This window comes from Delphinus delphis, chromosome 6 (genome assembly GCF_949987515.2).
Source record: "Delphinus delphis chromosome 6, mDelDel1.2, whole genome shotgun sequence".
NCBI lineage: Eukaryota > Metazoa > Chordata > Mammalia > Artiodactyla > Delphinidae > Delphinus > Delphinus delphis.
In genome coordinates this window covers 87,689,536-87,712,307 of record NC_082688.1, presented here as the reverse complement: position 1 = coordinate 87,712,307, position 22,772 = coordinate 87,689,536, and the positions used below count along the sequence as shown (strand labels likewise).

General features: G+C 35.6%; 1 protein-coding gene across 4 annotated transcripts in view; it reads left to right on the top strand.

The window, feature by feature from the left end:
• Positions 1 to 20,498, top strand: part of ZNF510 (zinc finger protein 510) — a 25,786-nt gene extending 5,288 nt beyond the window's left edge. For 2 of the 4 annotated variants that reach the window (XM_060015010.1, XM_069540783.1), the window contains 3 exons: positions 12,658 to 12,784; positions 13,075 to 13,170; positions 15,190 to 20,498. In XM_060015010.1, the coding sequence (XP_059870993.1) occupies positions 12,658 to 12,784; positions 13,075 to 13,170; positions 15,190 to 16,889 (1,923 nt within the window). In that variant the 3' untranslated portion in view covers positions 16,890 to 20,498. Of the gene's footprint in view, positions 1 to 3,658; positions 4,240 to 12,657; positions 12,785 to 13,074; positions 13,171 to 15,189 lie in introns of those variants that run through there. The other 2 variants (XR_011246521.1, XR_009519921.1) reach the window with 1 other exon arrangement.
• The last annotated feature ends 2,274 nt before the right edge of the window (positions 20,499 to 22,772 follow it).

The following is a 22,772-nucleotide window of genomic DNA, read 5'->3' as shown; positions in this document are numbered from 1 at the left end:
GGACACTTAGGTTGCTTCCACCTTTGGCTATTGTGAATAATGCTACTATGAACATAGGTGTACAAATATCTCTTCAAGACTCTGCCTTTAATTCTCGTGGATATTGCTGGATCATGTGACAATTCTATGTTTAATTTTTCAAGGAACTGCCATACTGTTTTCAACAGTGGCTGCACCATTTTACATTTTCACCAACAGGGCACAAGGATTTCAGTTTCTCCAGATCCTTGTCAACACTTGCTATTTTCTGTTTTTCTCATAGTAGCCATTTTAATGGATGGGTGGTCTGGCTCTTTGCTTTTGACCTGTCATGAGTCAGCTTTGATTGCCTCATCCAGGAAACAATGCTTTCTTTTCCCCTTTGTCTCCCTCTGGTCTAATTTCCAGTCCTCTTCTGAATCTGCATAGCCCTCTGTCTTTCACCTATCTGCACTTCCTACATTAGTGGAAATTACCTGATATGTGTTTGTCTGTCTGGTTAGACCATTAGCTCCAAGATCTGGAACCACCATGGGTTCATCTTCATAGGCTTTCAGCTTTCCTAGTTGAGATTGCTCATTAAACTCTGTTCCAAATAAAAGATCATCCCCTATGTATATGGAACTGGGCCACCAAGACAATATGGATTTATATTCTTCTCAGACCACCACTTCATTTCTTACAAGATAGAGCCCATTCCGTTATTATCTTCTCTTTTACAAACCTGTGCACACTTGTTCTGCTTGTGACAAATAGGCCTGTTCTTCTGAATGAAAGGCTTTCCAAGAGGAAGTTTTTCTGACTTTCCCTCTATATTGTGCTTCCTCTAATATGTTGTCATTTAGCCTCTTAACCTTTAAGATCAGATCGCCTCTGGATTCTTTTCATGCTTATAAGAAGGACTAAACTTCTTGTGGACAAATACAGTCCCCTTGAAGGAGGTAATACACAGGAGATACTGGGAATAATGTGAAGATTTCTTCCTCATACATGGGAAACAAAGTCAGGATTAAAGGAATTAGTTGATGGATTGATCATTTGAATTCAGTGAGTATCAGGATTTGAAGTTTGTCAAAGAAAGGACAGACTGGTGGTATAGGCTCAGTTGATCAAAGGTGGAAGTTGAAAAGAATTGTGTCAGTCCTGAAGGATGGGTGGAATTTTGTTGCAGAGTATGGGCAGGTTACTGCATCTTGAAAGAATAACATCAAGTGGACTAAACAAGGGATACAAGGTCCAGTAAGAATCTTTGCCTATTACACTTTGGACTTCCTCTCAGGGAACACTAAGAGAGATGGAGAAATCTTGGGACCAGACTAGGTGTATTAGTTTGTTATGGCTGCCATGATAAAGTACCACAGACTGGATGGTTTAAACAACAGAAATTTATTTTCTCACGGTCTCGAGGCTGAAAGTCTGAGATCAGGGTAAAGACAGGCTTGGTTCCTTCTGAGAGCTGTGAGGGAAGAATCAGTTCCAGGCCTCTTTCCTTGGCTTATAGATAGCTGTCTTCACATAATCTTCCTCTGTACATATCTGTGTCCAAATTTCCTCCTATTATAAGGACACTAATCGAATTGGATTAGGACCTACCCTAATGACCTCATTATATATAAAATAAAAGCCTATCTCCAAATACAGTTACATTGTGAGGTGCAGGGGTTAGGACTTCAATGTATGAATTTTGAGTTGGACTAAAGCCCCTAACACTAGAAGTCCTTCGATGCCATCCTTAAGGGTTTGATGTTGTCATGAGTTCTAGCATATGATATGGGGAAGAAATTCATGTAATAAAAGCAATTTTGTTTTTAATGTGGAAGTACTAGCAAATGGGAAAGACATGAAAGGGGTAAAGTAAGAGTCCAGGTGACTCCAGAGTTTTTCTGATAGGAGGGCAGAATGGTGATCCCTGTTGTAGAAGTGTATGAGAGCTGAGATTTTGCATAATTTCATATATTTTTAAAGTCATTTATATTTCTTTTTTGTGAATCAGTCTTCTTTTTTGCTAATTTTAAAGGCTTCTTAATTATTAAATAATTTTTTAATTATTAAAGATTTATCTTTTTATTCTGACATATGTGACAGATATTTTTCCCTATTTCACTATTTGTCTTTGGACACTTTTTGTCCAGAGTTGACCAAGTTCTTTCATTTTTACTAGTGGCATTTTGAGAAATTGTTAAAATATAGAAAGATACAAAGGGATAATGTAATAAACCTTCCCTAATTATCAACTATAAAATTTTTTACTTATTTAACTGAGGTACAGTTTTAATACTAGTAAAGTACACTCTAATTGTGAACTGAGTGGATTTTTACATATGTATATACATATAATTTACCACCCAGATTAAGAGAGAAAACATTTCCATCATCCCTGAAGTTTCTTTCCTTCCTTCCAATTTTCAGTTAATAATAACTGCCCCCTTCTGCAGAGGTAACCAGTAATCTAACCTCACTTATCAGGAAAAAAAGTATAAATTCATTTTCAACACCATATAAATGGAACCATACCAATGCATGCACTTTTTCAGGGGAGGGGGTGGTCTGGCTTTTTTCTCTGTACATATTTTTAGATCATCAATGTTGCTGTGTATTTTAATACTTTTTATTGCTGCAGCATTCCATTATATGAATGTATGATGGTATGCTCATTCTCTTGTTGGTTTTTCATTTGTGTTTTTTCCAGTTTGGGACTATTATGAATAAAGCTGCTGTGAACATTCCTTTGTGTCTCTTGGCATATCTTCATTTCTCTTGGTTATACAAGTAGCTTTCTAAAGTGGTTGAACCAATTTATACTTCTATCTGTACCAAATTCTCACTATTGTTAGCCTTTTTGACTTTAGCCATGTGTAGTGGTCTCATTGAAATTTATAATTTGCTTTCTGTGATAAATACTAGCATTGAGCACCATTATTTGTGTTTTGGCCATGTAGATATCTTTTATGTAAAGTAACTGTTCAGTTCTCTATTTTAATTGAATTATTTGCTTTTATTGATTAGTAGGAGTTACGTCTATATTATCAATACAGGTCATTTGCCAGATGTACGTATTGCTAATGTTTTTGCATTCTGTGACTTGACTATTTCTAGTGTCTTTTGATGAACTAAGTTATGAAATTTAATAAAGCTCAGTATCAGTGTTTCTTTAATGGTAGTTCTTTGTGTGTCATGTTTGAAAAATCTTTCCCTACTCTGAGATCATGAAGATATTCTCCTGTGTTGTTAGTGGATGCTTGATTATTTGAGCTTGATTCACCTGGAATTACTTTTGTGTATGGCACAAGGTAAGTGTCAAGGTTCATATTTCCATATGGATATCCAGTTGCCCTAGCACCATTTGTTGAAAAGACCATCCTCTGTCCACTGAATTGCAGCAGGGCCTCTGTTGTTCAATCAGGTGAACCAGTCAAGTGGTCTATATCTAGACTGTATTCTCTTCCTTTGATCCAGTTATTTCTCTTTTTACTAGTACTTCACTGTCATAATTACTGTTGTATTTCAGTAAGTCATGAAATCAGGTAGGCCTTAAAGTTTTACTTCTTAAAAAACTTATTGGCTAATTTTGATCCTATGCGTTTTCATAGAAATTTCGTTTCCACTGAAAATCCTGCTGTTTTTTTGTTTTGTTTTGCGGTATGCGGGCCTCTCACTGCTGTGGCCTCTCCCGTTGCAGAGCACAGGTTCCGGACGCACAGGCTTAGCGGCCATGGCTCATGGGCCCAGCCACTCTGCGGCACATGGGATCTTCCTGGACCGGGGCACGAACCCGTGTCCCCTGCATCGGCAGGCGGACTCTCAACCACTGCACCACTAGGGAAGCCCCTGCTGGGGTTTTTTAAGAGTAGAGGTGAAGTCTGACATTTCATTAGATTTACTCCTATGTATTTAATCTATTTTGATATTGTAAATTTTTTTTTTTTTTTTTTTCGCGGTACACGGGCCTCTCACTGTTGTGGCCTCTCCTGTTGTGGAGCACAGGCTCGGTACGAGCAGGCTCAGCGGCCATGGCTCACGGGCCCAGCCGCTCCACAGCATGTGGGATCTTCTCGAACCAGGGCACAAATCCGTGTCCCCTGCATTGGCAGGCGGACTCTCAACCACTGTGCCACCAGGGAAGCCCTGTAAATATTTTTAAATTTCATTTTTAGTTGTTGGTTTATCAAAATACAATGGATTTTTAGATATTGATCTTATATCTAGCTATTTTGTTAAATTCGCTTATTCTAATAGCTTATTTTGATAGATTCTTTTGGATTTTAAATGCACATCATGTCTTTTGCAAATAAATAAAATTTTACTTCTTCCTTTTCAATCTTTATGTCTTTAATTTCTTTTTATTCGTCTAGTACCATGTTGAATACAAATGATAATAGAAATCTTTTTCTTCTACCTCACATGAGGGGGAAAATAATATTTCACCACTGAGTGTGGTTTTAACTTTAGAGTTTTTGTACATGCCCTTCATTAGAATGAGGAAGCTCTCTCTGTTTTTAGTTTGCTGAGAATTTTTATTACACAGAGGTATTAAATTCGGTCAAATGCTTTTTGTGCATCTGGTGAGATAACAGTATAATTTTATTTCTTTATTCTGTTAAAGGGGCGGATTATACTGATTGAATTATCAGTGTTTAACCAATCTTGCATTCCTGGGATGTCTCACACCTGGGTCTGAAGTACTATCCCTTTCATATATCATGTACCTTCTTGGTTAAATTTATGCTTAGTATTTACTTTTTATTCTATTCTAAATGGAATTGTTTTCTTAATTTTTTTATTGTTCATTGCTAGTGTTTAGAAGTACAAATGTTTGTGTGTTGATCTTGAATCCTGAAAATTTGCTGAGTTTATTAGCAATAACTTTTTGTAGATTTAGTGTTTATGTGTTATATATATTTATATATTAGATTATGTAGTCTGACTAGAGGTGATTTTACTTTTCTCCTTTCCACTTTTATCTTTTTTTCTTTTTCTTGCTCATTTGCTCTGGCTAGAACTTCCAGTACAATGATAGAATTGGTTACAGTGGACATCCTTGTCTTATTCCTGAACCTTGGAGGAAAACTTCCTGTCATTTATTTTAGCATTGTGTATGACGTTAGCTGGGATTTGTCAAAAGTGCTTTTTATTGTGTTGAGGAAGTTCTCTTTTATTCCTAGTTTGTTGAGTGTTTTTATCATTCGTGTTGGATTTTGTCAAATGCTTTCTCTGCATCAATTGAGATGATCATGTGGTTTATTTCCTTCATTCTATTACTGTGCTGTTACACTGATTGATTTTCCTTTGGTGAGCCACTCTTACATTCCTGGGATAAATCCTACTTGGTCATGGTGTATAATCATTTTAATATACTGCTAGGTTTGGTTTGCTTGTATTTTGCTGAGGAGATTTGCATCTATATTTCTAAGGAATATTGATCTTTAGTCTTGTGATTTCTTTGTCTGACTTCGGTTAAAAGTAACTCATAGAATGAGTTAGGAAGTGTTCCCTCTTCTATTTTGGAGTGAGTTAGAGAAGGGTTTGTGATCATTCTTCTTAAATGTTTGGTAAAATTCACCAGTGAATCCAACTGGTCCTAAGCTTTTGTTTGTTGGGAGGTTTTTAACTACTAATTCAGTCTCCTTACATGGAACTCTTCAGATTTTCTATTTCTGTTTGACTCAGTTTTCATAGTTTGTATATTTCTAAGAATTTGTCCTTTTCATCTAGGTTATCTAGTTTGTTGGTGTACAGTTGTTTATAGTGCTCTCTTATAGTCATTTTTATTTCTGTAAAGTCGGTAATAATGGCCCCATTTTCATTACCAATTTAGTAAATTAGAGTCTTCTTTTTTCTTAGTTAGTCTGCCTAAAGGTTCATCAATTCTGTTGATCTTTTCAATGAACCAACATTCAGTTGATTATATTTTTTATTCTTTATTTGGTTTTTCTCTGCTTTAATCTTCATTATTTCCATCCTTCTGCTAGTTTTGGGTTTAGTTCACATTTATTTTTCTAGTTCCTTAGGATATACAGTTAGGTCATTGATTTGAGATCTTTTTTTAATGTAGGTGTTATAGCTGTAAATGTCCCTCTAAGCACTGTTTTAGTTGCATCTCATAAGTTTTGGTATGTTGTGTTTTTCTTTTGTTATCTCAAAATATTTTCTAACTTCCCTTCGATTCCCTTTGATTTATTCTTTGATCTTTTGGATTTTTTAAGAATGTGTAGTTTTATTTCCACATATTTTTGAATCTTCCAGTTTTCCTTTTCTTACTGATTTCTGGTTTCATTATATTTTGGTCATAGAAGGTACTTCGTATGATTTTAACCTTTAAGATATATTGAGACTTGTTTCATGCCTAACATATGGTCTATACCAGAGAATGTTCCATGTTTACTGAAGAACATGTATGCTTCTGGTGTTGGCCTGAGTGTTTCTGTAGATATCTGTGATCTACAGTTCACAGCTTTGTTCAAGTGTGTTCTTCCAATATTGATCTTTTGTCTAGTAGTTCAATCCATTATGAAAGTGGGGCAATAAAATCTCCAACTATTATTGTTGAATAGTTTATCTTGTCAGTTCTGTCAGTTTTTGCCAACAGAAGTTCTGTTGTTAGGTACATGTATGTTTATAACTTTTGTTTTCTTGATTTATTGACCCTTTTACCATTGTAAAATGTCCTTTCTCTCCCTCTCTCTCTCTCTCTCTCTTTTTTTTTTTTGTCTTAACACATTATTGACCAGAGATATATTAATACTTAGTCTTTTGTTACCCGAACGTTATTGACCGGAGATGTATCAATATGTTTGTAGAGAGTGATAAAATTAACATCACTGTGTGAAGTTGTTAGACCTTAAAATTGATCAAGGGTTCAGTATACAACTTATGATTGTCATTATCATTCACATTTTGCTCCGTTAGCTTTTCTGTTCCAACCTTGTGTATATTATAAACGTAAAATTTTCAAAAATGACACATCATGAAATTTTGAGTGAAGGAGAATTTTTTGGTGAATTTTATGCAGATAACTTTCTCTGATTGTCCAAGCGACATATATACTAGTCTCTCAGAAGATGATAGTTCTTCAGAATATAGTTCTGATTCAGATGATTTGAATATTGGACCAACAGAATCATTGATTCTGATATGGAAAGTGAAAATGAAACTCAAGGTGCTGGAACTTGCTCCTTTGCTTCTACAGAAGAGTGGACTGAAGACAACATTTCACAAAAATTAGAAGACTTTACAGGTGTGTCAGGTGTAACTATTAAATGTAATAACCTGCAAAGTGTCAGTGAAATAACAGAATTAATTTTTGGCCAGGCGAAATAAAAATCGCTGGCCACAGGCATTAGTTTTTGCAGAAATCTCCCAGTCAATAATGAGTTAAAGTCTGTTTTGTCTAATCCTAGTATAGGCAATCCAGGTCTATTTTGGTTACTGTTTACATGATATATCTTGTGTTAGTCTTTTACTTTCAAACTGTTGTGTCTTTGAATGTGAAGTGTTACTTGTAGACAGAATATAATTGGATCATATTTTTTCAATCGATTCTGCAAGTCTCTGCCTTTTAATTCAAATATTTAACCATTAACATTTAATGTAAGAAGCATTTGTCTTCTATTTGGACATTTGCTCTGAGTATGTGATATGTCCATTTTGTTTTTCTACTTCACAATTTTTGCTTTCTTTTGTGTTAAGTCAATATTTCCTAGTATACCATTTCAGTTACCTTGTTGTGCCTTTACTACATTTTTTCCCAGTTATTAGTGGTTACCTTGTTGATTACAATTAACAACTATAACAGTATTGTTCAGATGAATACAAACTTAATTTCAATAGTATACTAAAACTTTGCTCTTCTATAGCTTCACACCCTCCTCACTCCTTTATGCTGTTATTGTCATCTAAATTAACAACTTTATACATGTGTGTATACTAGTAGCAATTTCTAATTACTGCCTCATGTAGTGGTCTTGAAATCATACAGGAGAAAAATAAATACAAAAAAATACATTTATAGTGTCTTTTATATTTTTACCTTTGTAGTTACTTTTACCTACATAGTTTTCCTTATTTCTTCATATGGATTTTTGAGTTATTTTCCAGTGTACTCTCATTATAGCCTGAATGACTCCCTTATTAATATTTCTTATACAGCAGGTATACTAATGACATTTTCCCAATCCTTATTTACCTAGGAGTGTCATAATTTCTTCTTCATTTTTGAAGGATGGTTTTGCCGAATATTCAAGTCTTGGTTGACAGTCTTTCCCTTTGGTACTTTAAATATGTCATACAACTGCCTAATGGTTTCCCTGGTTTCTAATGAGAAATCAGCTATTAATCTTATTTGAGACCCTTTGGAGGCAATGAGTCACCTCTCTGTTGCTGCTTTCAAGTTTTATTCTTTGTCTTTAGGCCCTTTTTCCTCTCTTCTCTCCTACTTCTGGTATGTGAATGTTGCTATGTTTGATTGTGACCCACAAATCAATGAGACGTTTTGTTCATTTTCCTTCATTATTTTTACTGTATACTCTCAGGTTGGGTCATCTCAATAGATTTATATTCAGATTGGCTGATTTTTCTGCCTCTTCAGCTCTTGAGCCCTCTAGGGCTAATTATTCACTTCAATTATTGTACTTTCTACTCCAGAATTTGAGTTTGCTTTTTCAATATATGTATACTTTCTGTCTCTTTATTGATATTCTTTATTTGATGAGACATTGTTTCCATACTTTTCTTTTGTTCTTTTGATGTGGTTTCCTTTAGTACTTGGTACATATTTAAAACAGCTGATGAAAAGTTTTGGTCTAGTAAGTCCAATGTCTGAACTTACTCAGAGACAGATTTTACACTGTTTCATACATAGTCTGTTTTCCTATATATGAGTAATAGTTTCTCATCTGTTTACGTCTCAAATTTTTGTTGAAAACTGGACATTTAAAATATGTGTAATGTGTAATCAGAATCTCAACAACTGCAGCTGTTGTTATGTATTTGTCTAGTGACTCTTTTGAACTAATTCTGTAGAATCTGTATTCTTTGTCATGTGTAGCCAACTGAAGTCACTGCTCCATTAATTAAATAGCCAGCTAGTAATTGGACAATGATTTCCTTAAAGACTTGTAACCAATAAGGTTCCCAATATTTGCTAAGTTACTCTGTGTGTATGTTGGGGCATGCCTTCAGCAATTAGCCCAGCATTTTATTACTCCACATTAGCCTTCACTTTTTTTTCATAGAGCCTCAAGGTTAGTGAGAGGCAAGGGTTTAGCACCTTCTCGGGTCTTTCCTGAATGTGAACACAGCCCAGGGATTGTGTGTCACCTTTTAGATCATCAGGAATATACCTGAGCTTTTCAAAGCCCCTTCTGGATATCTCATTCTCCAGCTTTTCCCTTTAAGCTTTTTAGTAATACTGTTGTTTCCCTTAGCTGTTAAAAACTGTCTGTAGTAGTCAAGTAGCCATGATGGTAAACAATATCCCATGATTTTTTTTAAAAAGTAATGTTTTGTCCCCAGGGAAAATGTTATTTACAGCTTTGAGTCATGTCAAATGAAGAGGGGTGGTCTAGGAAACCACCGGACAGGCCAAATAATGCCAGTTCTCTGGGAATGGGGTTTATCTTCTAATTGAACCTGTCTTAGGTACTGAGGACTTGGGTCTCAGCATTTTATTACTTAGAAGAGATAGGACAGATAGGTCTAGGCAGCATTTTTGGTAGTGTCTGCTACTGCTCTCTTCCTACTGCAGTGAGATCCCACCAATCACATTATGTGTTCTGATGACTTTCCCCTTACAGATTAAGTATTCTTTAGTGGAGATACGCATGAGTCTGAGTGGATTTAAGCACTGACTGTTCTTCCTCTACACTAGCTATCACCACATGGGACAGAAAGGGGCTTCTTCTGAATTCTCCCCCAATCCTCTCTATGACAGATTGGCTTCCTTGAGAAAATCTCACAAAGAAGGTAGAAATTACCCTGTGTCTGTGATACATACCATCTCCCTAGGGACTTCACACTCTTCACATTTGCATACATGTGGTTTTTATAGCTTAAGCTTCCTATCTTCTTATATGGAGTTTAGCATATGGTTCAGTAAGCAAATGAATGGGTCCTGATTCTCCCTATAGGTACCTATCTCTCTCCTGATTTCAGATTGTTTGCCATGCAATTTCATTTCTCTAATGAGTTCAAAAATACATTAATTTTCAGTTCACCAAGCTTTGTTCTTGTAAGATGTTAGTATTGCTCTTTTCAGCTTTCTACATCTTTGAGCTAAAATCTAAAGCCACACTGTATGATTGTAATTTTTTCTAATTTGGCGAGACTTACTGTTTTTGTTTTATCATATGCAAAGTGTAGCAGAAAATAATTTATGTTATGATCAGATTATCCTTTATATTTCAGTCAGTCAAGTTGGGTAATTACGTCATTTCAGTCTTCTGTATCAGTGGTCAGCAAACTTTTTTGGTAAATGTCAGATAGTAGGCTTTGTGGGAGATATGGTCTCTCTTTGAACTACTAAACCCTACAGTTTTAGTCTTATAGCAGCCATAGATAATACATAAACAAATGAACATGAGCTGTGTTCTAATAAAATTTTATTTTCAAAAAAACAGGTAGTGGGCCAGATTTGGTCTTTGGCCCATAATTTTCTGACCCCTGTTCTAAATCGCTATTGGTTTTTCAGTCTGCTTGTCATGTGAGTTACTGAGAGAGTTGTATTAAAAACACTAATTAAAATTGTGTGTCTGTATATCTAATTTCTCTCAACTATTGTTTATATATATACAATATACAGTAATACTCATTGTTCTCTGTAGTTATGTTCTGTAAAGTGGCCATGAACACTGAATTAGCAAATACTGAATCATTGCTCCCAGGGGAAATACAGGATTAGGTTCCTGCAAGCTCCTGGTCACAACGTTTTGGTTAGCCAATCAATATGTAACCTGGTTATGTGTGTTTCTGTTTAAGAACATCTTATTTAGTAATATTGTTGATTCATGAACATGAAGTAACAGCCAACAGCACCGTAATTAATGCTTGAACACAGCCTATTAGACATGCTTGTTTTCTGCATAAGGCATATCACAACTTTTTTGCACTTAGGGACACTAGATAGCACTTCTTTTTCTTTTTTTTTTAAATATGGAATTTTATAAATTTATTTTTATTTATTTTTGGCTGCACTGGGTCTTTGTTGCTGTGAGCGGGCTTTCTCTAGTTGCAGCAAGCAGGGGCTGCTCTTCATTGCAGTGCACAGGCTTCTCATTGGGGTGGCTTCTCTTGTGCGGAGGATGAGCACTAGGCACGTGGGCTTCATTAGTTGCAGCACGCGGGCTTAGTAGTTGTGGCTCATGGGCTCTAGAGCGCAGGCTCAGTAGTTGTGGCGCATGGGGTTAGTTGCTCCATGGCATGTGGGATCTTCCCGGACCAGGGCTTGAACCTGTGTCCCCTGCATTGGCAGGCAGATTCTTAACCACTGTGCCACCAGGGAAGTCCCTAGATAGCACTTCTGTAATACACAATGGGGCCATTCTAAAATGTGAAACCACCAAGAAATAGCACAAAAATGAAAAAAAGTTCTAAATAGACTACAAAAAGGATATGATTACTGTACAACAGCTGAAACAAGAAGGCAAGGCATTATCTTGTTCAGATTCAGCTGGGAAAACGTGTATTGGGCAAATTTTTTATCATTCTATGAATGTCTGCAAATGAATGCAAAATCACAAGTACTAATTTGGAAGTTAAAAGTAAATTTTAGTGAGTAGGTGAATTTGCAAATACAGAATCTGAATAATGAGAATTGACTGTATTTGGAAGCTGTGTTGATATGCTGTATTTGGAAGCATATCAATTTATGTTATACCTTCTGTTAAAAGAATCATTTTATCATTTATATATATGTGTATTATATATATATATATATATATATTTCATACTTTCTTACATTCAGGTCTACTGCTTTTCATGTTAATATAACCACATCAATTTTCTTTTGGTTAGTGATTATGTATATATCTTTTTGCATCCTTTTCCTTTCAATCTTCATACATCTGCCTCTATAAATTGTGTTTTCTTTGTTATTTTTATGCTGTCAGTCTTCCCTTTAATTGTATTTGTTAGTCCAGAGGTTGGCAAATTTTTTCTGTAATGTGTCAGGTAGTAAATATTTTCAGTTTTGGTAGTCATAAAGTCTCTGATAAAACTGCTAGGCTCTGCTTGTTTTTGCATAAAAGCAACCATAGACAATACAAAATTATTGGGGGTAGGGTGGTTGCTGTGTCCCAATAAAACTTTTATTTTAAAAAGTGGCAAGCTGGATTTGGCCACAGGTCATAGCTGACCGCTTCACTGGAGCATGCCCAGGGTAGTAGAGTGGGATGAAGATTGTAGGAAGTGTATTTATATTTTTCTGCTAAAAAATAAATTAAAAAGACAAGTTTTACTAATATACTTATTGAGAGTACAAGTATATAACTCATAAGTACATACAAATTAAGTTATTAATATTTTTACTAATTGAGCACCTCCAAAGTATAAGCTAAAATTAGATCCAAAATAGGCATCCTTTATATTTGTTTCAGCTCTTTACGGTAAACATAAGAACTGTTTTCATGCGTATTTCCTATGTCATCTAATTCTAAACCCAGATTAAACAGAAATGTACTCTTGCAGGCATCAGTGTCATTCAAGGACATAACTGTTGAACTCACCCAGGAGGAGTGGCAGCAAATGGGTCCTATTCAGAAAACCCTCTACAGAGATGTGATGCTAGAGAACTACAACAACCTAGTCTCAGTGGGTGAGCATATAAGCATAACTTACCCTCATAACTCCATACAGAAGGCATTTCCTTTTTATGCATCAGTACACGTGAATACTTTAGATTTTAATGTCATTTAGGCTTTTTATTAAGGAATATAATATAACCAAGCCCTACTGAGGGATAGAAAGAGTTTGACTGCCGTTACCAACTGCCAATGATAAATTCAGCTGAGGGCCTTCAGGATGCTGTTCCTGAAGCTTTTTCCACTTCTGGAGACTAAAAAGCTCGTCATCTGGCCTAAGTACTCAGTTGTTGCCTGTTTACAGGGAACTGCATTTTCAAACCAGAGGTGATCTTCAAATTGGAGCAAGGAGAAGAGCCTTGGTTCTTAGAGGAAGAATTCTCAAACCAGAGCCATAAAGGTGAGTTACTGAGCACTAATAGAATTCTGTGGGGTAGTTAGACTCCAGAAGGTCAGTTTTGCAGTGAACACCTTCATATTTCAAGACTTTTCTTATAAGTCCCAAAGGCACAAAAAACACCAGTCAAAAGAGAATGATTAATAAACTTGACTACATTAAAATTGAGAATTTTGTTCATAAATGATACCATTAAAAGGATGAAGAGACAGGCCACAGAGTAGCAGAATAGATATACAATACAAGTAACCTAGAAAGGATAAGCATCCTGAAAATGTAAAAACTTCTGCAAGTCTAAATAGGAAAGCATAGCAACTCAGTTTAGGTGAAAGACTTTATATATAGGAGCTTTCAAACAGCTGTTAAATCTTTGAAAATGTGTTCAATCTCATTACTTTTCACAGAATGCAAAATAGAGTATAAGGTGAGGTGAGTAATATGTATAGCATGAAATGAGATTAACAAATCTGGCAATGGCAAGTCATGGGGAAGATGTAAAATATTAAAGACTCTTATTTATTGACTGAAAATGTAAACTGATAAAACCACTATGAAATCAGGAAGATGTTATCAAATAGTTAAAGTTTTACACACCTGTAACCAAGTAATCATTTTCCCAACTGTATACCCTATAAAAAGGCATGATTGTATTCTCTAGAATGAATAAAACAATATTTACGGCAATATTGGTTATTTTTGCCAAAATTGGGCTCATCAGCAATAGAATAAAGGAATAGTATTTCTTAAGGGAGAATTATACAGCTATATGAAATCTTATACAATGATTGCAAACATAATATTAAACAAAAAATATAAATATGCATGTATGGTTACATTTATGTAAATGTCAGAAACAAGCAAAACTCAATTACATTTTTAGGAATTAATATATAGGTGGTAAAACTACAAAGAAAATCAAGGAGGTAAATATCAGGAGAGTGATGAACTCTTAAGCATGAGGAAGTTGTTACCAGGCAGGGATTTTTGCAGAGCCATTTATGTTCTGTTTCTTGACATGGTTTCTAATTCGATGAGTGTTCACTCTATACTGTTAAATTGCACATATAAGTTTTATGCAAATATAAATTATGTTTCATGCTTAACAGAAAGTTACAAGATGAACCAAAAGTAAAATAGTATTCACAGTTCATATAAGCCAGAAAGGATGGGCATCTAGAATGCATAAGGAATTTGGATCTTTGCAGTAAGGTCTTCCATGATACCTCATTTAAAATTGCGCCCCTCATATCAAACTGAAATGTGGAAATTTAGAATGAAGTGATCAGGTTCACTTATCTGCACTTTTGTTAGATGATATAAGTCAAAGGTATCACAGCCAGAATTGAGCAGTGAATCTAATTTAATTACAAGAATTGATTTTCCTTTTATCAGTGTCATACTTGTTTGTATTTCTATGACTCACAGCTGCAAGATGGGTTTTATCCTGAGCTATAAACCTCTTCATTTAATCATGAGGAGGTTGGTGCTATCAATTTAATTTGATTTTGAAAGACTGAATGGAAATAAGGAATGATATCAAATTGAAGTATGAAGACTCTTGAGGATTCTACCAGTAGAGCCTAGATAATGTTGGACCTCTACTGTAATTTACTTCCTCAAACCAAACCATTCTCCTGTTGGGCCTAGCCTATCAATGCTTATTATCTCCTAATTTTCTTGTTATTCTAAAGTTTATAACCCCCCATGTTGTATTAATTATCTGGTTTTCCTGCTCCCTAAAATCATTCCCATAAAAGTCTAATTTCTCTCCCTTCTCCACCCAGGTAGGAAAATCCAATTTATCACAATCCAACTACAGATAATGTATTTATAACCAGTTTCCTCTCTAATTTTCACTGTGTCAATATTATTTTTTAAAGGAGGGTGTCTCTCTCTCATACACACAAAACCACAAATTAATCTTGAGAAACCAAAAAATGAAATGCAACAAAGGCTATATGTTTATAAGCCTCATCCATAAAAATAGTAAGATTCAAAGTGTTTTCAATTTTTCTGTTTTAGAAGACTACAGAGATGAAAATCTAATCAAGAGGAACAAAAAAATCAAAGACAAACACCTGCAGCAAGTAACATTTATAAATAATAAACAGTTGCCTAGAGAGGAAGAAGAAGTTTTGAGAAAACCATTTAATCTGCACATAGTTCCTGTTTCTTCATCAAAAATGTCCTGTAAATGTGACTCATGTGGAGTGAATTCACAAAGTATTTCTCAATTTATCATTAATAGTAGAACCTACTCAACAAAAGATACAGATTGTTATAATGTATGTGAAAATTTGCCTTTCAAAATTAAACTTGAAAGAACTCATACTGGAGAGAAATTTTATGAATATAATAAAAATCAGGAAGCCCTCAGTTATAAGGAAAATCTTCCTGAACATCAGAAGTGTCAAACATTAAAGCAAGCTTTTGAATTTAATGGGATTGGAAAAGCCTTCTATGTTGAGGCTGCCTGTGTTAAACATAAGAGTACTCATACAGGACAACAATCCTGTAAAGATGAAGAGTTTAGGAAAAACTATGACAAGACAACTCTCTTTGACCACGAAAGAACTGGGACAGGAGAGAAACACTCTCATCTTAACCAGTGTGGGAAATCCTTCTGTGAGAAGTCAGCTATCAAGGAATACAATAAATTTAACATGACTGTGAAACATTGTGAATGTATTACAAGTGGGAATAATTTCAGCAGGAAGTCATACCTTACTCAACCTCAGAGAACTCTCACAGAAGAGAATCCATTGGTATGTAATGACAGAACACAAACTGGAGATAAACACTTTGAATGTCATGAAAATAGGAAGTTTTACCAGAAAGCCCATAAAGTATGCCAGAGAACTCACTATGAAGTAAAACCCTATAAATGTAATGAATGTGGGAAATCCTTCTGTCAAAAAGGACACCTCATTCAACATCAGAGAACTCACACAGGAGAGAAACCATTTGAATGTAATGAATGTGGAAAAACTTTCTCCCAAAAGTCACACCTCAGTACACATCAGAGAATTCACACAGCAGAGAAACCCTATAAATGTAATGACTGTGGGAAAACATTTGTCCAGAAGTCAACCCTCAGGGGACATCAGAGAATTCACACAGGAGAGAAACCCTATGAATGTTGTGATTGTGGGAAAACTTTTGTTCAAAAGTCAACCCTCAAAGATCATCACAGAATTCACACGGGGGAGAAATCCTTTCAATGTAACGAATGTGGGAAAACTTTTGGCCAGAAGTCAAACCTCAGAATACATCAGAGAATTCACAGTGGTGAGAAAACTTATCACTGTAAAGAATGTGAAAAATCCTTCTGGCGAAAAGACCATCTCATTCAGCATCAGAAAACACACACAGGAGAGAAACCATTTAAATGTAATGAGTGTGGGAAAACTTTTGCCCGGACATCAACCCTCAGAGTTCATCAGAGAATTCACACTGGGGAGAAACCATTTAAATGTAATGAATGTGGGAAAAAATTTGTCCGGAAGGCAATCCTTAGTGATCATCAGAGAATTCATACAGGGGAGAAACCCTTTCAGTGTAATAAATGTGGGAAAACTTTTGGTCAGAAATCAAACCTTAGAATACATCAGAGAGCTCACAGTGGGGAGAAATCTTATGAATGTAATGAATATGGAATATTGCCTAAGAAGTCAACCCTAAGTGTATACCAGAGAATTCAGGGAGGGGGAAAACCAAATTGATATAATAACTGTGGAAAATTCTTCTGACTAAGAGACCAACCTATTTGACATCAGAAAATTCACAAAGGAGAAAAACCATATAAGTCTGAATATAGGAAGAATTTTGCCCAAAAGGCAACTCTGAGAGTGTATCAGAGAATTCACACAGGATTTCTTTCAAGGTTCTCTGGAAACCCTGTTGGATGGAGTCATGCCTTGTTAGATAACTCATATCACATGCGCTGGTAATCTCATTAGTAAGAATTTCATAGCTAAACTAAATTTCCCTATCGCCCTTTCATCTAACTGGGGCTTTGTGACTGTCTAGTAGACTGAGAATGCTCATGTTGTATGCCACACCTAGTTCTGACTTCCTTGGTCCCAGCAGTATCTCAGTCATACATGGAATAGTAGCAACTATCCCTTAGAGAGGAAATGTATCCCCCACTTTGCTGCCTTAAGCAAAGCTGCTGGCTCAGTTTGACCCTCAACTCATAAGTACTCTAATTGGGCCTGTTTCACTGATGGTTTTGCTAGTTGAAACCACTTGGACACTGAATGTTCAACCTCAGTGCCATTATGCAGACCACAAAACTAATGTGGCTGCTCCTGTCACTGGGCAGAACACAAAGATGTTCTCAACTCTAGCCAGTATTCCCTCTGATGAAACTTGGTGCGTTTTCATTGACTCTTGGGTTCTTACTGTACCTAGCTATCTGACATGCCTGTTGTAAAACTATAGGCTTATAAAAGGACCCCTGTTTGGCACTGTGAACTGTGGGGGGAAAATCACAGCTGCTGAGCACAACTCTGGGTTGTTCAACTAGATTCACATGGTAAGAGACTATTCTCTGATAAGACTAACTGGAATCAAGTTGCTGATCAAGCCCCCACTACCCTGATTCAGGATTGCTACCTGAATCCATATCATACTGATGGCAAAACATTTACCATCTTACCCTGGATAGACAGTAAAGGTGTGTGTATATATCCAGTGTTTCCTTTGATGTCATTTGATACAAGAATGTAGTTATTTTCTTCTGGATTAGTAGCCAGTGCTCCATATGCCATTTGATTAATTCATCCCTTTCCTACTGATTTTAAATATCTTCATATACTAACTTGTCATTTGTAAACATATTGCATATAACTGACTAATGACCATATTAGTAACAAATTCTCCTTTTATGAACAGGGATGGCACATACCTCATATGAGCCAAAATACCCTGTCTTTCTGGCCTGATAATGTTTCACTGAAGGGTATTTGAATCAAGTTTAGAAAAGGAGAATACCTCCTAGGACTTTGGAAATGAAACATCACAGACCAGTTACATTGTTACTCCAGAGCTGCCAGCAGCATTGTGAAGATTCAACTGTGATAAGAGAAAATAATGTCCAGTTAGTACTATATTCCCTGAAAATCAAGAGATTACTGTTTACTCCATCTTTATAATTGTTGGTAATATAAAGTCATTCTTTCATAAAATTTCTCTGTTTTCTTAAGATATATAGAATCATCTCCTTTACACCCCCTTTCATATATCATCTTTTAGGATTATGATTGGATTTGCTATTAAGTTCAGGACCATCTACCCTCCAAGATGGAACCAGTTCACCCAAGTGGCCTGAATGGGAGGCCAGGTGACAAAGTCCCCTGATGGCACTCATGCTGTATCTGCTGTCTCCTTGGTGGGGAAGCCTCTCCAGATAATACATTATCAACTGGAGACCATGGTCTATGCTGTAGTCATGAATGCTCCATTCTCCCTGCCTGGTTCATCTCCTTTCCAAGTATTAACTTTTATTCCAACAGATGGGTTCCTTATCTAGAGACACTGGCAGAGTCAATTTTCTGTCTGCCTGCCTACTAAGGGTCTTCGAGCTAATAAAAGAAGCCTCCATGAAGGCAGGAAATTTTATCTGTTTTGTTCATAACATGTCCCTCTATGTATTGGGCATTAAAAAATTATGAAGAGTCCCTCTACATATTGGGCACTGAAAAATACGTGTTGAACATAGAATTATAAAAGTGATATCTGAAAATTTTTCCTTTTGATTCTTCAAATTATATTTTGAGATTATTCATTATTATTATAAATAGTTAAGGAAATTATTGCTCTAAGCTCCCACTCAGACTCGTCTTTTGGATATTTTCTAAAATTGCTAAGAGAAAACTCAATATTCAGAAGTGTTCTTCAGATCTCTTTCAGCCAAAACAAAATTTATTTTCAATAAACTAGTATTCTCAGTTCAAAATTATGTCTGCATAGCTATGTATGGGTACATAGCTATAGCTAAGTACCAATCAAAAAAATTGTGCATAACAATAATAATGATAAATTAGATTTTCAGGATCAACCAAATGGGAGGGCAAAATAATTAGTTCTTGGGGTCATGTATTTAATTCATCATATCATTAATTCTCATTTTTACTTCCCAATCAACTTCCTGACAGTTACAAGGAAAAGTTTTTATTTTCTCAGGTCCAAGAATCTATCTCCTAGGAGACATGTCTGACCCCAAAAGAACAGGTATAACATCTGCTCTGACCTACCTCTATGTTTTGTTTTTCCTTGCCAGGTATATACTACCTCTTCTGTCACATTAAAGGTCTCTCTAGAAGCCTAGCAGAAATAGTATATTCTGTCCTTCTACCAGGGCAGCTTCACACTATAATGGGGGTGAAACAAATTTGTTTTGTGGAGACTGCAGTCTCCAAGTACCATTAACCTGCCTGACCAACTGGCTATTTTAGTGATCTTCCAGTTTTCTAAGGAACTGACTGCCAACTGAGAAAAGCATAATTAGCTTAATTATCAGCTAACTAGCTTGATACACAATTAATAAACTGAGAAACTACTTGGAATATTACTCAGCCATAAAAAAGAACAAAATAATGCCATTTGCAGCAACGCGGATGGACCTAGAGATTGTCATACTGAGTGAAGTAAGAGAAAGACAAATATATGATATTGCTTATATGTGGAATCTAAAACAATGGAAATGAACATATTTACAAAACAGAGTCATAGATGTAGAAAACAAACTTATGGTTACCAGTGGGGAAAGAGTGGGGGAGGGACCAATTGGAAGATTGGGATTGACATACATGCACTACTATATGTAAAATAGATAGCTAATAAGGACCTAGTGTATAGCACACAGAACTCTACTCTAATGAACTATATGGAAAAAGAATCTAAAAAAGGGTGCTTATATGTATATATATAACTGATTCACTGCTGTACACCAGAAAATAACATGACATTGTAAATCAACTCTACTCCAATAAAAATTTTACAAAATAAAAGAAAATCTTCAAACACTTGCAAATTAACACACTTTTAAATGTTTCATGGCACAGAGGAAGTTACAAAGGGAATGAGAAAATAATTTGAAGTGAACAAAAAGGAAAAATCTTGTCAAAATTGGTGCACTGGCAGAGGTTGAGAGTACGCCTGCTGATGCAGGGGACACGGGTTCGTGCCCTGGTCTGGAAGACCCCACATGCCGCAGAGCGGCTGGGCCCGTGAACCATGGCCACTGAGCCTGCGCGTCTGGAGCCTGTGCTCCACAGCGGGAGAGGCCACAACAGTGAGAGGCCTGTGTACCGCAAAAAAAAAAAAAAAAAAAAAAAAAAAAAAAAAATTGGTGCACTGGAGCTAAAGCAGTGATGAGCAAGAAATTCATACCACCAAAAACTTACATTAGAAAAAAAGAAAGGTCTCAAATCAATAGTCTCATCTCTCATCTCAAGAAACAAAAAGAGCAGAGTAAAAAAACCCAAAGCAAGCAGAAGCAAAGAAATAATGTAAGAGCGAGATTCAATCATGTTGAGAAGAGAAAATCTAAGAAACCTGAACTTAATCCTTTGAAGATAGAAATAAAACTGATAAAACTCTACTATGACTGAAAAAAAATGATACAAATTAATTCAGGAATGAAAAATATGATATCACTACACAAATACTGAAAGGATAATCAAGGAACACTACAGAAACTCTGTGTGTGTCACTTTGACACTTTATGTGAAACCAACCAATATGGACGTCAATATCACAAAGCCACAAATTATGAAAACTCAAGATAAAACAGAAAATCTAAATTTTTCTATAACTATTAAATACATAGAATTCATAGCAAAAAGCATTCCCGAAAAGAAATGTTCAGGCTCAGTTGATTGCAATGAAGAATTCTTCCACATTTAAAGAATTAACACCAGTTGTACCCAACTTCCTCCAGAAAAGGAGGGAATACTTTACAACTCATTTTATGAGGCCTGTACACAAAAACATGACAAAGACAAAAAGAAAACTAAATATTTATATCTCTCATGAATTTCCATTAAAAAATCCTCAAAAGCCTATTAGCAAATCAAATCCAGCAATATATAAAAACTAACATCACAACAAAGTGGAATTTATTCCAGGAATGCCAGGCTCATTCAACATTTGAAAATAAATTAATGTAATCCAACATATTAAACTAAGAAGAAAAATGACATATTAATGCAGAAGAGCATTTGACAAAATCAATTCCATTTTATGGTTTTTTCTTTAAAGTCAGCAAATTAGGAATAGAGAATGTCACCAACTTGATAATTAATTGAAAACACAGCTAACATTGTACTTAATAATGGAAGACTGAATATCTTCCTCAAAATTAGGACTAAGGCAAAGATGCCCACCTTCATCACTGTTATTCAACATAGTACTGGAAGTCTACCCAGCACAATAAGGCAAAAAAAAAAAAAAAAGGCATATAGATCATAAAAGAAAAACATAAATATATACCTATTTACATATGACATAATTGTCTATGTATGTACAAAAATCCCAAAAAATCCAGAAAAAAAAAAACTTCCTAGAATTAATAAATTAATTCAAGTTTGCAGGTTATAAGATCAATATAAAAAATAAATTATATATCTATCTGCTACACACACACACACACACACACACACACACACGTATCTAAACCTAAAACCCTATTCAAAATATAATTCAAAATGGATCAGAGATTTCAATATAAAATGTAAAACTATAAAATTTTAGAAGAAAAAGGGAAAATATTCTTTTTTTTAACATCTTTATTGGGGTATAATTGCTTTACAATGGTGTGTTAGTTTCTGCTTTATAACAAAGTGAATCAGTCATACATAAACATATGTTCCCATATGTTTTCCCTCTTGTGTCTCCCTCCCTCCCACCCTCCCAATCCCACCCCTCCAGGCTGTCACAAAGCACCGAGCCAATATCCCTGTGCCATGTGGCTGCTTCCCACTAGCTATCTACCTCACTACATTTGTTAGTGTGTATATGTCCATGACTCTCTCTCGCCCTGTCACAGCTCACCCTTCCCCCTCCCAATAACCTCAAGTACGTTCTCTAGGAGGTCTGCGTCTTTATTCCTGCCTTACCACTAGGTTCTTCATGACATTTTTTTTTCTTAAATTCCATATATATGTGTTAGCATACGGTATTTGTCTTTTTCTTTCTAACATACTTCACTCTGTATGACAGACTCTAGGTCTACCCACCTCATTACAAATAGCTCAATTTCGTTTCTTTTTATGGCTGAGTAATATTCCATTGTATATATGTGCCACATCTTCTTCATCCATTCATCCGATGATGGGCACTTAGGTTGTTTCCATCTCTGGGCTATTGTAAATAGAGCTGCAATGAATATTTTGGTACATGACTCTTTGAATTTTGGTTTTCTCGGGGTATATGCCCAGTAGTGGGATTGCTGGGTCATACGGTAGTTCTATTTGTAGTTTTTTAAGGAACCTCCATACTGTTCTCCATAGTGGCTGCACCAATTCACATTCCCACCAACAGTGCAAGAGAGTTCCCTTTTCTCCACACCCTCTCCAGCATTTATTGTTTCTACATTTTTT